This window comes from Cetorhinus maximus, chromosome 2, assembly GCF_964194155.1.
Source record: "Cetorhinus maximus chromosome 2, sCetMax3.hap1.1, whole genome shotgun sequence".
Classification (NCBI taxonomy): domain Eukaryota; kingdom Metazoa; phylum Chordata; class Chondrichthyes; order Lamniformes; family Cetorhinidae; genus Cetorhinus; species Cetorhinus maximus.
The window spans coordinates 74,788,899-74,806,619 of record NC_135880.1 but is presented as its reverse complement, the minus strand read 5'-3'; the positions used below and the strand labels follow the sequence as shown (position 1 = coordinate 74,806,619).

The window sequence follows — 17,721 nt, the reverse complement described above, 5'->3', positions numbered from 1 at the left end:
CCATCTTTAATAGACTTACATCCTTCAACTGGCTCCTTGTTACTAACACTTTTGCCATCACTAGGGCCAGGATATTGAGGTCGGTGAGCGGGGGATGGGGCCCACTTGCTGACATGTAAAACGACGCAGGATGACGTTGGGCAGAACTCCCAATGTCACCCCGCGTCATTACAATTTTTAGGTCAGCGGGGGCGCAGCCGGATCAGCTGTGCACCCGCCAACCTGTCAACAGCCAATTGAGGCCATTTAAAAAGTAATTCAAGTAGTTAATTGACCTGCCCATCTAACCTTAAGGTTGGCGGGCAGGCCGGGAGCCCAGGCGGGCTTCAGAAAAAGCATGACACCTTATCCATGGGCGGGATGAGGTTTCATGAAGGTTTTTAAAAATTTAATAAAAGTTTGAATAAAAGTGATGGACATGTCCCAACTCTACAAATCTGATTAGATATATTTCTTATAATCCTAAACTTCAACTGATAAGCTTCAGGGACAAGCTCATAAGCATTTAATATTGCTCTTTTAACTACCTCGTGGTCTGCAGATTGCTCCTGTGATAAGCATGCGTTCATTGCTGTGCTTGACAAAATACTGGGTAATATTATTGTCCAAGCATCTCTTGGCCAATAAAGCTTCATAGCTATATTTTCAAATGAGGTGAAATATCTTTCAACTCCATTGTCAATAAATTTAGGCACTAACCGAAGATTTTTAGTTAAATCCAATTCTTCAAAGGAATCAAAGTCACCATCTAAATAATTTTCTCTCCTTTCTTCCTTTATTCTAAGTTTCACTTTGGACAATATATACTGTCTGGCTTCTTTCTCTCTCTGAAGCTCTCTATCTCTTTCCTTCTCTCTTTCCTCAATTGCTACCTTCTCTCTCTGAAGCTGAAGTTCAAACTTTCGGATTTCTATTTCTTGCAATCTTTTCTTTTCCTTTTCTTGTTCCTCTTTTTCCCATGCAAACTTCTTTATTTCTGTTTCGTTTAATCTGTCCTTTTCTTTTACAAGTTTTTTCATTTTGCTTTTTCTTCTAATTCAAGTCTTTTCAGTTCAATTTCTTGTTCAAGTTCAAGCTTTTTCATCTGCAACTGAAGTCTTACTACCTAGCTGTGACACTAGTTTCAGGTGTGTCCTCCTCTAACTTTAAATGCTGAGTAAGTACTATAACCATATCAGCCTTGTAAAATTTTGCTTTTACTTCTACCTGCACTTCATCTGCTAACTCTCTTGGCTGAGATTTAGTCAGAGATTTCTAATACTCCACAGTCACATCTTCCACTCCCAGCAAAGTCTTAGCAACTGCCAAAGCCATTTCACAGTCTAACCACTTTAAAATCCTTCAACACAAAACTCCTAGGACAGAATTTTCCCCACTCAACGACTCGTACAATGACACGCAGTGACGTCGGGCGTAACTCCCGACGTCACCACCCCCCTCATTTAAATTTTCAGGTAGGCAGGGGCTCAGCAAAATCAGCTGTGTGCCCGCCGACCTGTCAATGGCCAATTGAGGCCATTGACAGAGTCATTAAAGTAATTAATGGGCCTGCCCATCCAACCTTAAGGTTGGCGGGCAGGCCAGGAGCCTGGTGGGCATTAGAAAAAGCATGAAACCTCATCCATGGGCAGGATGAGGTTTCATGTAGGTTTTTAAAAATTTAATTAAAGTTTTTTGAAAGGTTATGGACATGTCCCAACTCATGTGACATTGTCACATGAGGGGGCATGTCAGGGAATTTTTTTTTCTACTTTTAATATTTTTGACAGTAGAACCGATCTCCCTGAGGCAGCACTTAGCCTCAGGGAGATGAGAGCGCTCTTTCGTGCGCATGCACCTCAGGTTTAGGGATTCACCCCGCCCGCACAGGGAGTGCACAGCCTGCCCACGTAAAATGGTGGCACGCCCCCGATTGGGGGCGCTGATTGGAGGCACGCCTCCATGGGCCCGCACTTTAACTTCACCCCCAATGGGGGGAAAATCCTGCCCCTAAGTTCAGTACTCTCCTCTTACTTGTATCCTTTAAGCCCACAAATTCCAATTCCATCAAGGAATTTTAAATCCCGCAAAGAGCCCTCAAATTTGTTACAACCACAGCTGATGTTATTTGCCAAGCAAGACAGATCCCAGAGGGAAACCTTTGTAAGTTGTAAAAGTTCTTTGTCACTTCTAAACTCCCCTTTGAAATTCAACAGTTTGAAAAGTCAATCATAATTATCTCAAAATGCAAATTTTATCCAACCTATTTACTTGTAAATCCTATCTCACTAGCCTCTCATTCCAAATGCATTAACCTAACACCCTTACCTTTCATCTCTCAGTTCTCACAGACAAGCTGTCTTCACTAACCTTCCTCTGCCACCCCCACCCCCACCCGCGGTTTAATTAATCCTGGGGGCACACAGCCTTGTTTACACAATATCACAATATTCCAAAAAATAATTTTTAAAATAACATCCATCTTCACATGGTACAATCTTCTGACCTGCCACCCATCTATATGCAATTATATGCTTTTTCTTTATGTTTGATACTATCTTTAATTGTATTAGTTAACCATGGATGGTGGGTCCTCCCCTTGGACTTTTCTTTCTCGTTGGAATGTATCTATTCTGTGTGTTCTGAAATCTCCCCTTAAATGTCTGCTACTGCATCTCTATTGGCCTATCAGTTAACCTAATTTGCCAGTTTACTTTAGCTAGCTCTGCTTTCATGCCCTCATTATTGCCCTTATTTAAGTTTAAAATAGTAGTCATAGATCCACTCTTATTTCTTTCAAACTGAATGTAAAATTCAATCTTATCATGATTGCTGCTACCTAGGGACGCTTTCACTATGAGGTCATAAATTAATCCTATCTTGCTGCAGGTCTGGTACAGCCACTGTCTGGTTGACGCCAGAATGTGCTGTTCTAAGAAACTATGACTTCCTCATCTAGCCTACCTTTGCCCATCTGATTTTTTTCAGTCTATATGTAGATTAAAATCCCCCATGATTATCACTATACTTTTCTGACATGCTCCCATTATTTCTTCCTTTATGTCGGGTTCTACCATGTGGTTATTGTTAGGGGGCCAATACACCACTTCCACATGTGACTTCTTGCCTTTATCATTTTTCATCTCTACCCAAACCACTTCTAAATCCTGGTTTCCGGAATTTAAATCAACCCTCTCCATTGTGCTAACACCATTATTCATTAACAGAGCCATCCCCCCACCTTTTCCTAGATCCCTATCCTTCCTAAGTGTCAAGCACCCTTCAATATTCAGATCCCATTCTATGATATCCTGCAGCCATGTCTCTGTAATGGCTATTAGATATCAGATTGTACTTATTTATTTGTATTTGCGTTATCACTTCATCTGTTTTGTTTCAGATGCTACATGCATTCAGATTCAGAGCCTTTAGCTTTGTCCTTTTATTATTTTTGTAACCCCTAGCCTTATCTGCTGATTTAATCTTAGATTTTTATTCTCTGTCCCTTCCTGTCATGGTCTGTTCATAATTTTCTATTTTAATACCTTTCTCTTCTGCCTTGTCTCTATCCTTTGGTTTGCCACATCCTCCCAAATTTGATGCTTTGCTCCCACTATTTAGTTTAAACCGCCTTCTACTTCCCTAGTTTTGCGGTCCTAGTTCGGTTCAGGTGTGACTGTCCCAACAGTATAGTCCCCATTTTCCCCAGTACTGGTGCCAGTGCCCCACGAACTGAAACTCACTTCTCCCACACCAGTCTTTGAACCGCACAATGATTTCTCTAATTTTATTTACCCTATGCCATTTTGCACATGGTTCACTTAATAGCCTATGACGTTCTGCTTTTTAATTTAGTGCCTAGTTCCTCTACTCTATGCAGAACCTCCTTCCTAGTTCTACCAATGTCGTTGGTACCTACATGGACCATGATGACTGGCTCATCCCCCTCCCACTACAAGTTCCTTTCCAGCCTTGAGCAGATTTCCCCAACCCTGACACCAGGCAGACAACACACCCTTCTGGATTCTCGCTCTTGGCTGCAGAGAACAGTGTCTATCGCCCTGACTATACTGCCCCTATTGCCACACTACATTCCTTCTAACCACCCTACTATTAGAGGTTAGGCCAGGTGAGGGGTCTTCATGAGATGAATCAACCATCAGAAATGTGCAGGACCTTGAACAAAGGGTAGGATGGCACAGGTGCTAGATTGTGGGAAGGGAAAGACGACATACTAGCTGTGCTGCAAAGGGATCAGATTATGGGCAGAATTTTCCGTTGCCACTGACGTTGGACGTCATGGCGGACATGAGAAGATTATATGGCAGGAATGCCAAAAATCGGTTTCACACCACTGCGGGCCGCCTTTACCGCCACTGCATGTTGGAAACATCATTTTAATACACCTGCATATCATTATAAGCCCTGCTCGGCTGAATCATCCCCCAACGTCAAACTTACTGCTCACGTCGGCAGGAAAACACGCTGGTGCAGAAGTCAGGACTTACCGTCAGAGCCTTGCGCACATCACGGACATCCTAGGAGCAGAAGGTGCTGGAGCCCTACAGGAACACATGCATCGCATGCTGTGTGGATTTATATGGACATGGCTCTGCTGTGAAGCAGCTTCCGGAAGGTGCAAGGTCACCATTGAGGGTCTGCTTCGGGACATCAGTGTCTTGGCCATGGGCAGCTATGAATGATTGGCGAGCAACAACTATTTTGAACTTTATGATCAATACAGTGAAGTCTTCATTACTGTTCTCTTGCATTTTGTAAGAAATGCAATTATGGCAAAAGACAATAGCAGTTTTAGAGTTCCGAAAAAACTATAAATTTATAATAGGAGGCAAAAAAAAAATAGAACTTTAGCTGCTCTTACCATACACATTATTGAGCCGCACTGAATGTGTGAAGTGTTGGTAGATGCATACCATCTCTGAAAAAAGTGGGCCACGCGTTATTCTCAAAATAGGAGGTTCTGAAGGAACATATGGCTATAAGAGAAGGTACAAATAATTAAAACGGGTGAATTTTAAACTACTAAACAGCATTCCAATATACATTAGGAAGTTCATTTTTTTAAGGTTTACTTGTCACGCTAACACATCTGTTCCATCCTTGTGCTAAACGGAGGCCTGCAAATAAAAATTATGTAACAAGAGGATAAAAAATTTGGAAAGATTTTGCAAGGGCAGGGAAGATCTGTATGGTTTCAGTGGTGTTTTTCCACAACGTCACCTCCTCCTTTCATAGATGATATAAGCTCAAAGAGAATATACTACAATAAGTGCCGATAACTAAAGTTGTCAATTTGATGAACTGAGTGCTTTACTTAAAACATCTGTGATTAAGGCTGTCTAACTTAAGTTAGGACATTTGCATAACTTAGGTGCTGCATAATTTTAATATAAAAGTTTATATCACTTTTGGGCCAGAATTTTACGTCTCAACGGACGTGAAATAGTGCAAGATGACATCGGGCAAGCATCCCGCGTCAGCCCGCACGCAAGCAATCTTCAGGTCGGCAGGCACCCATGAGTGTCGGATCTGCCCCCACCAACAATCAAAGGGCTATTTAAGGCCATTAAAAAGGCAATTGATCCTGATTTTACATTGCCCGTGGGATTTCTCACTTGTTGCTCGGGTAAAACAGGCAGGCGGGCAGCCCACTTTTAACAAAACCTCATCCAAGGGTGGAATAAAAAGTGTCTGCAGCATTACCATTGTGAGTCGTGAGTTTAGGAGATAGTTTGCTGCTGTTGGCTTATTTCAACTTGACAGCTTCATCTCTGTTCTGAGCTTCAGTCTTAGCATTTCTAGGCTTCATTTCAGGACTTATTGGTGGCGACAAGGCCCCTGGAGGATTTTGACCGTGTGGACCCTTCCAGGCCCCAGACAGCTTTCAGTTACACTGGTAGTGGGGATTTGATCTCTGCTGGTGGCACTTCCTCTGAGGAGGAAGAGAGGGGCAGAAGGGAGAGAAGGCCAGGCACTCCTATGCAGCTTCCAGGGGAGCAACCTGTGAGAGTAAAGGTGCAGGCCAAGGGATGCAGGGCCAGCAGGTATTCCAAGGCATAAGGGGCTGAAGAAGACGCCACTATACTGCTGCCAGGGTTTGCAGGCAGTGATGCAGCTACCTCAACATGTCTGAGATGCAACGCCGAAGGAGGCTCTGCTTCTCCAGGGAGACACCAACCTCCATTTGTCAGATGATTGGGATCACCTGACATCACCTCCAACTGTGTGGGTGGCCACCCCATGCCAGTGGCTTTTAAGGTTACAGTAGCCCTCAACTTCTATGCCTCCAGCTCTTTCCAGGGCTCAGCTAAGGGGTCTTTGTGGAGTGTCCCAATCAGCTGTCCACAGTTGTGTCACGCTGGTGACTGAAGCTCTGTTCATTTCCTGATGGACAAGGTTAGCCAGGCTGAGCAAGCCAGAGGGTTTGCAGCGATTGCTGGGTTCCCCCGCATCCAGGGTGTAATCGACTACACTCATGTAGTCATCAAGACACCAGCAGGTCAGCCGGGTGCCTTTGTCAACAGGAAGGGCTTCTGCTCGATGAACATCCAGATAGTTTATGACCTCAAGACACAGATTCTGCAAGTCTGTGCAAGGTACCCTGGCAGCTGCCAAGACACTTACATTCTCCGACACTCACAGGTGCCAAGGCTGTTTACTGCTCCAGCTTGACTGGATGGATGGCTGCTGGGTGACAAGAGCTATTGTTGAGAAGGTGGCTTATGACATGTCTCCGGCACCCAAAAACAGAAGCAGAGCAGAGATATATTAGGAGTCATGCCTCCACAAGGGCAGTGATAGAGAGGGCCATAGGTCTTCTGAAGATGTGCTTCTGATGCCTGGACTGTTCAGGGGGGAGCACGACAATGCCCTCCAGAGCGGGTGTCACTGACAGTGGTTGCACGCTGCACTCTCCATAAACTGACTCTGGCAAGGGGGGAACCACTGGAAGAAGAGGATCTTGAGGCAGCTCCATAGGCCACAGATGATGAATTCAGTGGTGAGTCAGAGGAGCCCAGTGAGGAGCATGGTGAGGGAGTGGAGGCAGACCTCTGAATCCTTCAGGGAGGCAGGAGTGCCAGGGACGTCTTCATCCAACGGTTCTTTAGCTAGGCTGCCAAATAGCTGCTTCCACCTCATGGCATGGTGCTGCCTCCATCCCGATGTTTGAAATGGCGCTTTCCTTTGAACCCAAAGTCCGCTCAGTACCTGTGCAATAAAATTTAGAGCCAGTCACGTCCAGCATGAGATACTGGCGTGCCCTGCAAAACAAGTGAAGCATACTCAGGCCTTTAGGACAAAAGCAAAATTTATATCATGTTGGCACTCACATCAAATGAACATAAACTATATATAGTGTTAATGGTAACACAATTAAACATATTAACAAAACATGGCAGAACAGAAGATCACCTGTGAATTTGTAATCCAGAGTGCCAGGGTAATGCTCTGGGGAACCGGGTTCAAATCTTGCCACAACAGATGGTGGAATTTGAATTCAATAAAAATCTGGAATTAAAAGTCTGATGATGACCATGAAACCATTGTCGATTGTTGTAAAAACCCATCTGACTCTCTAATGTCCTTTAGGGAAGGAAATCTGTCATCCTTACCTGGTCAGGTCTACACATGACTCCAGACCTGACTCAACTACCCCACCAATTCGATTCTCTATCCCACAACCAACCCCTGCAACCTGACTGCTCACTCATGCACCCACTCACCCACTGAAAGGTTTGAGAACTTGAAAAACTTATCTGAATACGACAGCTAATGGCATAAAAAGGTGGCATATCTTCTCTTCGCCTGTCTTCTCCTGCGCTCGTTAGGCTGGCTGCTCTGACCCATCGCTGCTGCAGCCAGGATCAGAAATCCCAGCTGAAAGATCGCAAAAAGGGCAGGGGCAGAAATCTTCACAGGCAGTGGCAATGCATGCAGCTTCAACACTGACCTATACCATTATTTTTTCTGAGGGGGATGGCAGTAGGCCTCTCGGAGTGAAGGGGATGCAGTTCTGCTTGGATCATTGGGATGCGCAGGGGGCCTTTGATAACCACAGCTCTCTCTTTGGAGGATGGAGCCTCTGGCTCTAATGTCTCCCTGAACTGCTTCAGGGGGGCCACTACCATTTCACTGGTGGCCTCCGCATGTGGCCGGGGGCTGCTTCACCGCCAGCTAAATGTCGGCAAGTTCAGAAATCCACCCCTAATTGGGACTTTAATTATATAAATTGGCTGTGCACCTCTGGAAATCTTCTCCAACAGCAGAATGCATTGAAGAGCCATCCTGACACAGCTTGTCCTTATTTTCCCAGACCCCTTTGACTCAAAGCCCACCACCCAGGTGCCAGAAAACTTTTGCCTAGTGTTTCAGGTTGATGATTTTTATCAGAGCAGGGAGAGGTAAACAGCAAATACAGAAACAAAGAGAAGGTAAGGGGGTGCAAGGAAAGACCAAAATGGAAACAGGGATAGCACTTCATCTTCCTACTAAGCATATTACAACCTTCCAGCCTTAACATTAAGGTTGATAATGTTTAGGTTTTAAACACTGCTCTCATTTTCTCAGACAGTCAATCTGTAATCATTTACATCTCACATTCATTTGTCTTAATCATCATTCCTTTGTCATTTAAGTACTCTTGCCCTCCACCCTATCACAGAGCTTTCCCTTGTGTTTGTTCCCTAGCTCTGTAGTTGTTTAAAGACTATATACCTCTAACATCTTGCAATTCTGATCAAAGGTTATCAATCCACACCATTAACTCTATTTTTCTTTCCACGGATGCTGCCTGACCTGCTAAGCATTTCCAGCAGCTTCTGTTTTTTGTTTCAGATTTCCAACATTCTCAATATGTTGCTGTTATTGAATAAAATATATTTGTTTTACCTTGGCTTCTCCATTAGGCAAGAAGAGGTAGGCACCACTCTTATCCCGGTTACTTGTGGTTCCATACCACCAGAACTGAATATTTATCTGATGTTCTCTCTTATCCTCCTTGGTGTTTATTTTCTAATACAAAAACAAAGGAATTAGAAAATTTTATCAACTTAAATAATTCTAAAATGTAATTTAATAATGTTTATCCCCAGTTAGATTCCCTCTTGACTTTCATCTCCATCAAAACACCTACAGTGGTGACAAATATGGAAGTTGGTCACAAGTTCCCCATGGAATCATACACCAATAATCAATAACAGGTGAATTCGCTGTTGATCAAAATTTCTTCTTGTTCAAAAGTAATAAAATTCACAGGTGCTGCAGGCACACAAAGGAGTATTCATAATTGAAGCAATTACTACCAGAATGCAGCATCACTATACCACATGGTTAAATGGTCTTACTTTTCCTGTGAAAGTTCAGAAATTGGTTTAGATTGCTCCATTACCTATCATGGTTTGTTTTTTACTGTCTTCTTGTGTGGTCCCTTTGGGCAATCAATAGACTTCATTGCTTAAAACAGTAACCCAATTAAGTACATACAGAGAAAGTGCAGATGATCTCTAACTGTGTGTGCAATGAAATAGGTCCATTAGAAAAACATTCAGAGAACAATTATCAGCACTTGATCTATAGTGACTTCAGGGAAATACAACACAATTGAACAATACATTCCACTGCACATTTTTGAACAAAACTCAGCTTTAGCTTTGATTTAATTTGTTTCCATCAATTGTATCTGGTAAATTAAAATTTCAGATACTAATTTTGACAAGTTTCTAAAATGGATTTTGTTCTCAAAAGCATAAATACCAGCTTTTGAATGGGTCAACAAAAGTTGAATTCTGAAATATTACACATTTAGATCTGCTAAATCCCCATCTTTAACAGAATCACATCACTGGAATATGCAGCGGAGTGTCTTATTTCTATAAGCGTTGACTCACATGCCTAATATCTACTTGTTGTTGCACAATAACAGGACATGGGGTTTAACAAAGACTGGCTTGCCATAACTTTCAAAGAGAAGGTATTTAACAAAGTATTAAATAAAATGCTGGTTAACAAGTTTGCAGCTTATGGAATAGGAGGGTCAGTGTCAAATTGGATTTAAAAATTGGCTTAAGGATAGAAAACAGCGAGTTGTGATAAATAGTGATTTTTCAGACTGGAGGATGGTGTGCCCCAAGGGTTAGTGCTAGGACCGCTGTTTTGTTGATACATATCAATGTTTTGCATATTGGAGTCCAGAGTAAAATTTCAAAATATGCCAATAATACCAAACTTGGAGGTATTGCAGTGAGGGTGATACTAATTGACTACAACAGGACATTGACAGACTAGCAGAAAGGGTAGACAAGCGGCAGATGGAATTTAAATGAGGTGATGCATTTTGGCAGAAGGGATAGGAACGATGCAATACAGACTAAATGGTACAGTTACAAAGAGTATGCAGGAACAGAGGAATCTGGGATGAATGTGGACAGATCTTTGGAGGTGGCAGAACATATTGAGAGTGCCACCAGTCTCCGCATTCAAAGGGTCATCCTCTGCAACTTCCACCATCATCAAACACGTCTTCCCATGTAATTGCAGAAGGTGCAACACCTGCCCCTTTACCTCCTCCCTCCTCACAGTCCAAGGCCCCAAAAGGTCCTTTCACCTGTACCTCCTTCAATTTAGTCTACTGTATTCGCTGTCCCAAATGCAGTCTCCTCTACACTGGGGAGACTAAATGCAGTCTGTGTGACTGCTTTGCGGAACACCTTCGCTCAGTCCTCAAGCATGATCCAGACCTTCCTGTTGCTTGCCATTTCAATACACCATCCTGCTCTCCTGCCCACACGTCTGTCCTTGATCTGATGCAATGTTCCAGTGAAGCCCAACACAAAATGGAGAAACAGCATCTCATCTCCCGTTTAGGCACTTTACAGCCTTCCGGACTTAACATTGAGTTCAACAACTTCAGACCATGAACTTTCTACTCCATCTTTACTCCTTATTTAACCCAATTTTTTTTTATTCTTATTTATTTTCATTTTTATTATTTATTTATTTTTATTTATTCATTCATTTTTAAAATCTTTTTTCCCCCAATCCCCATCCCCCCCAGGGCATCTGTCACCTTTTTTTTTATTCATTCATGGGATGTGGGCTTCGCTGGCTGGGCCAGCATTTACTGCCCATCCCTAGTTGCCCTTGAGGAGGTGGTGGTGAGCTGCCTTCTTGAACCGTTGCAGTCCATGTGGTATGGGTACACCCACAGTGCTGTTAGGACATAGAACTTGGTTGTATGTCGTGCTTTCACAGAGTGCTCAACCTTGTTCTGTTATTAACACATTCTGCCACTATCAACACCTTCTTTAGTCCTTAGCACTACCATTAACATTCCCTTTTTCTTGTGTCCATGACATCTTTGTCAATCCATCCTTAGCTCCCACCTATCCCTGACCTTCTATCTTGCTTCACCTGCTCTACCCCGTCTCTTAAACAGTATAAAATCCATCACATTTCTACTTCTCTTTAGTTCTGAAGAGTCATATAGACTCAAAACATTAACTCTCTTTCTCTCCCCACAAATGCTGCCAGATCTGCTGAGATTTTCAAGCATTTTAAGTTTTTATTTCATATTGAGGGTATGGTTAACAAATGGGATCTTGGGATTCATAAATAGAGGTATTGGGTACAAAAGCAAGAAGTTATGCTGAACCTTAATAAAGCTCTGGTTAGGCCATAACTAGAGCATTGTGTCCAGTTCTGGCCCCCAAACGTCAGATGAATGTGAGGATCCTTGGCAGAGGACATTTACTAGAATGGTTCTAGGGATGGGAATTTTAGCTACAGGGTTAGGTGGGAGAAGCTGGGGTTGTTCTCCTTGGAGAAATTGGAAATTAAGCAGAGATTTGACAGAGGTGCACAAGATCATGTCAGGTTTGGATAAGGCAGACAAGAAACAACTGTTCCCATTAGCTGATAGTACAAGGCCTAGGCGACCTGTATTTAAGGTTTTGGGCTAAAGATGCAGAGGGAACGTGAGGAGGAACTTTTTTATGCAACGAGTGGAACACGTGGCCCACACGGGTGATAGAAACAGAGACGATCAGCGAATTTGAAAAGAAATTGGATGGCCACATGCAGGAAATAAACTTGAAGGGATATGGGATTAGAACGGGAAACGGACTGACTGGATTGCTTCATGGCGTGGACTCGCTGGGTCAAATGGCTTCCTTCTGTGCTGAAATTATTTTATGACTCTATGTATTTTTCAATGGCTCTATAGGTGTACCAAGTTAACATTAGATGGCCAAGATCCAGTTTCAATCATTAAGCAGCTTTATTTTATGGTAAGGTGAAACAGAGAAACTATGATGATTGGAGACAGAGTTTAATTGGTACAGCTTATATTTACATAATTTTACAACATAAAGAATCATACCACCCTGAGATTTGTTGTCTTGCTTAATGACCAGAATAATTCTCTGGATCCTGCCAACAACCCAGGAAAAAAAACTCATCTCAGCTGATTCCTGTTGTTTCAGCCTTCTTAAAGCACTTTGGAGTCTGACTGACTTTTTAAAGAGTGGGATAAGCAACTTCTCTACCCGCATTCAAAAACTGACTTTTACTTCCTATGGGCTGTTTAGAAAAGTGTTACTAACTTCCTGACTGGTTTAGTTTTAGTAGTGGTATCACAGAACAGTGCAAGCAAGTAATCACTTCTCTATCTGACTGGGAGTAGAACCGTGCTTGTTTACACTTAGAGGAAGTGAGCTTCTACATATTGGTAGACAAGATACATTTGAGCCAATCCCTACGCTTCGAAAACCTGCAACAAAGGGAGGTAGCTGAGGCAGCATCCATGAGAAGCAGCCATTAGGAAATGTCAACAACATTTAAAGCATCTTTTAGAACAAGGACTAGCATCTTTGCTGGTGGTGGAGTTGAACGTGGCTATGGTCAGCCAATGCTGAAGACTGCATCAGTGGCTGAACACAAGAATAAAAATAATTTTCACAAAACTAGAAAGTAGGAATAAAACATAAGTCAGGAGTTCAATCATGCTTTAGTTTGGCTTCTTTTTGTGAATATGAATCTGATATGAAAGAGCAAAAAATAACATCCAACTGTTATTGGGTGACCCATTCATTTATATGTAGAGATTTGAGGAATTACAGTGATCGTGACGGTTGTATACAAGATAAAGAAACACGTTTCTACAATCTTTTACCTCCAAGAATCCTTTAGTTCCCGAAAACCAAGCTTTCAAATTTGAATTTTCAAAAGTGATATCACCAGTGTGGCTTTTCAACACATTGATCTTGAAGGGACTGTCAATGCTTATTTCCTCTCTTCCATTCAGGTATACAGTGTAATCAGCGGGCACAGTTTTGATATCTGGAGCTTTTACTAACTGGTACAGCCCCAATCCTAGAGCTGATATCTGTGCCACAAAGGAAACCTGTTAGAAGAATAAAGAAAAATGAAAATATATCAAGAGTAAATCTTCAATTTTGACTCATTCTACAAATATATTTACCCATTTCAATGTTCACAGGGTACTTCAAATGCAGTAACTCCACAAAGTTGATATTCTACTTCTTAGACCACTCTATGCCGTGTATTATTCCCAGGATCCCTGTGCAGGGGAACTCCATAGAAAACAACGGTAACTGAGAACTTGAATCAGACGCAGAATTAATCCAGGACTCTAGGATCGTAGGAAACCACACTAAACCCTAGGGGTGCAGAGTTCCCAGATGATAAGAGCTTTTTTTGAAGGTCTGCTAGGAATAGTTTCAAGGACGGTCTAAAATTGCAACTTCCATTACATATAACAGAACTGCTCTCCAAAGTTATGTTGCAGGTGTCAAATTTATCAAAGCCTGGGAGAAAAAATGACTTCAGAGATGTTCATAAAAATAAATAAAACTTTCATCAATATATAAAATTGCGGGATAACTTACAACAATAATATTACCTTCACTTCTAATGCATCAATCTAAGCTTCTAAACATAAGTGCAACCTCGGAACAATTTACAAACCAATGTAAACAGTGGAAAAAGGAAATCCACACTTCAAAAAATAAAGTCCATTAGATGAAAAAGTCAGGAATGAAGTTCAGTAACTTAGGGCTGAATTGTCCCAGATTTGCACAAAGTGCGGTAGCGGACAGGATAAAGGACATTTTAACCATTGGTTGCAATGGTGGTTTTTCGCACCAGATCATCCCAATACAGGCGCATCCTGCCTCATTAATAATGCATTCCCGGGAAGCACGCCGGGTCACTGGTGGAGCAGACCGTGATCCACCCGTCCCACCATCAGCTCAGGCCTTCAGTAATCTGGCCACCATATTTAAAGGGCGTCCCTGCACAGAGCTAATACTCTCTAAGACATCGGAGGCTGCTGCAAAGTCAAAGCTGCCAAAGGGAGGAAACATGATGCCCCCAAATTTAGTGACGCGTCCCTTGGGTGCCTACTGGATGCTGTGGAGGCCTGCCGTGAAGTCCTCTACCCCCACTCTGGGCAAAGGCCAGCAAGGGAGCTGATGGCAGCGGTGGGTCAGCGCCAATGCCCTGCAAAAGAGAGCCACCCAATGCCAAAGAGGGTGATTGCACTCCTCTGTTCAGCCACGTAAGTCACTCTTCTCATCACTCTCAACTCACACACTCACAAACCCATCACACATCCATAGGGATCTCATTCACTGCCAGTTCAAAGGACGTGACCATTCGCTCTCTCACACACACCTTCATATGCTCTGCGGATTGTGTCCTCATCCCATCCATGGCACCACTCACCACCCATACATGCCAGGCAGCCGTATCATCGAGCCTGGCAGGTGTCCTGCTTACACTCTCTCCATCTTCCAGGAGAAGCTGGCACACAACAAAAGGGAGAGGTCGCAGACTGGTGGAGGAACTTACCAGAGTTTATGACTGAACCACCCTTTCAGGCAGTGAGTTCCACACTCCCGCCACCCTATGGGTGAAAAAATTTCTCCTCAACTCCCCTCCTAGCCTTCTATCTCTTACCTTAAATCTATGCCCTCTGGTTATTGACCCCTCTACTAATGGAAAATGTGCCTTCCTATCCACCCTATCCATGCCCCTCAAAATCTTACACACTCTGTCAACCTCTCAACCTTCGCTACTCCAAGGAAAACAGCCCTAGCCTATCCAATCTTTCCTCATAGCTCAGACTCTCCAGCCCAAGCAGCATCCTGGTAAATCTCCTCTGCACCCTCTCCAGTGCAATCACAACCTTCCTATAATGTGGTGACCAGAACTGCACGCAGTATGCCAGCTGTGGCCTAACCAGCGATAATAAAGTTCCAGCTTAACCTCCCTGCTCTAGGCTAACAATGACAAGTGTCCCATATGCCTCTTAAGCACCTTATATGCCTGCCCTGCTACCCTCAGGGATCTGTGGATATGCACACCAAGGTCCATCTGATTTTCAGTACTTTCCAGGGCTACCATTCATAGTGTAATCTCTTGCCTTGTTAGCCCTCCCCAAGTGCATCACCTCACACTTTTCCGGGTTGAATTCCATTTGCCACTGCTATGCTCATTTGACCAGTCCATTGATATCCTCCTGCAGTTTACGAATATCCTCCTCAGCGTTTACCACTCTACTAATTTTTGTGTCATCTGCGAATTTCTTGATCATACCCCCTACATTTAAGTCCAAATCATTTATGTACACCACAAACAACAAGGGCCCCAGCACCAAGCCCTGCAGAACCCCACTGGAAACAGATTTCCAGTCACAGAAACAATTCCCTACCATCATCCTCTGCTGTCTGCCTCTCAGCCAATTTTGGATCCAACGTGCTACTTTGTCTTGGATCCCATGGACCTTAATTTCTTGACCAGTCTGCCATGAGGGACCTTATCAAAAGCTTGCTAAAGTCCATGTAGACCACATCAAATGCATTACCCTCATCAATATTCCTGGTTATCTCCTCAAAAAATTTGATCAAGTTTGTCAAACACAACCTTCCCTTAACAAATCCTGTGCTGAGTTTGCTGATCACAGCTGGGGGAGTAACATGGTGCTACAATTGGCCTCAGTGCTCTTGGGTCAGAAAGGATTCCCCCTCCTGATGACTATCCACATGGGAAAGGGCATGTGTGGGCACCAGCACAATGAAATGTATTGGCAGCTATTTGCAACAATGTCAAAAAATATACTCAAAAAGAACATGTTTACAATTGCATTACACAAAGCAACTGAGCAGCAATATTTTCATTTGAATAGCTTGTCAACATTCACTGTTAAAGTGCACTTGATTGGAAAAATGGCTACATAAGCAAGGCACCACAGGTACCTTTGTGTTATTAAACACATTCTGCTATCTTACCTTTATGCAACTCTCAGCACCTTCTTTAGTCTTTAACATTACCATTAACACTCCCTTTGTCTTGTGCCCATGACATCTTTGTCAATCTCTCCTGAGCTCCCACCTATCCCAGAACTTTTATTTTGCTCCACCTCCTCTTTAACAGTATAAAATCCATCACACTTCTACTTCTCTTTTGCTCTGAAGAGTTATATGGATTCGAAACATTAACTCTGTTTCTCTCTCCACAGATGCTGCCAGACCTGCTCAGTTTCTCCAGCATTTTCTGTTTTTATTTTAGATTCCCAGCATCCGCAGTATTTTGCTTTTGGAATCCAAGGTTCCACACATTAGCAAACAATGAATGGAGAACGAGCAAATGAGTAATGAAGTAAATAGCGTATACTCCACCTGAAATACTTCTTTGGAAACTGTGGTGGGTTTGTCCCAAACTGCACTAATCTGCGCCTCCACTGGTTGCCCTGAAGCAGTTAGCACTCTTACTTTGTGTGAATTTATTTGAACTGTTACAACAGAGATGCGGTCCTGGTCTGTTGGGTTATATAGCACAAGAAACCTGAAACATAAACATTTCCATTCATTGAGATATTGCCATCATACTTCAAATGCTGTTAAATTAATAGAACACACAAGTTATTGCTTGACCCAGTATACGGACTCCAAAGAACATTCAGTCTGATTCAAAACAACACAAAATATAGATGTAAAAAGCTGAAATCTTACCCCCTTCCCTTCTGAAAAATGCTAAATTCCTATCAGTAGAAACATAAAAATGCAAGCATCTTCCACATGTGTCAAGTATAAACCTAGCTCAAAGGAGAACATCACAAGAGACAAGAGACCCCATTAGCACATTCCTTAGATAATATCACCACTGTCAACACTCTTTTGTCTATGACATCTTTGGCAATCCCTTCTTTGCCTCTGCCTATCACTGGCCCCCTACCCAGCCCTACCTGTCCCACCCCCCCTCTACCAGCTTATATTTCACTTCATTTCTCTATTTCCTTAGTTCCATTGAAGAGTCATACGGACTCGAAACGTCAACTGTATTCCTCTCCGCAGATGCTGTCAGACCTGCTGAGTTTTTCCAGGTATTTTTGTTTTTGTATCACAAGAGACTTCATCCTTTTAAGACATTTTGAAGTCAATCACTTTATCTCTATGACCATTGGGCCTTTGTTCATGTCAGCTGTCACTCAGTTGTTGGCACTTCTCACTTCTGAGCCAGAAGGTTATGGGTTCAAGTCACTCCAGAGACTTGAGCACAAAAATCTAGGCTGCCACTCCCAGTGCAGTGCTAAGGGAGTGCTGCACTGTCAGACGTGTAGTCTTTCAAAAGAAATGTTAAAATGAGACCCTAATAGCTCTCTCAGCTGGATGTAAAAGATCCCAATGCACTATTTGGAAGATT

At 42.9% G+C, this 17,721-nt stretch overlaps 1 protein-coding gene across 4 annotated transcripts in view; it reads right to left on the bottom strand.

Annotated features, from left to right (window-relative positions):
- The window catches only part of man2a1 (mannosidase, alpha, class 2A, member 1), a 273,921-nt gene that overhangs the window by 95,029 nt on the left and 161,171 nt on the right, over window positions 1–17,721 (bottom strand). For all 4 annotated transcript variants that reach the window (XM_078566067.1, XM_078566076.1, XM_078566084.1 and 1 more), the window contains 4 exons: window positions 16,698–16,863; window positions 13,169–13,399; window positions 8,890–9,012; window positions 4,862–4,976 (listed from right to left, as the gene is read on the bottom strand). In XM_078566067.1, coding sequence (XP_078422193.1) covers window positions 4,862–4,976; window positions 8,890–9,012; window positions 13,169–13,399; window positions 16,698–16,863 — 635 coding nt within the window. The remainder of the gene's footprint in view (window positions 1–4,861; window positions 4,977–8,889; window positions 9,013–13,168; window positions 13,400–16,697; window positions 16,864–17,721) is intronic.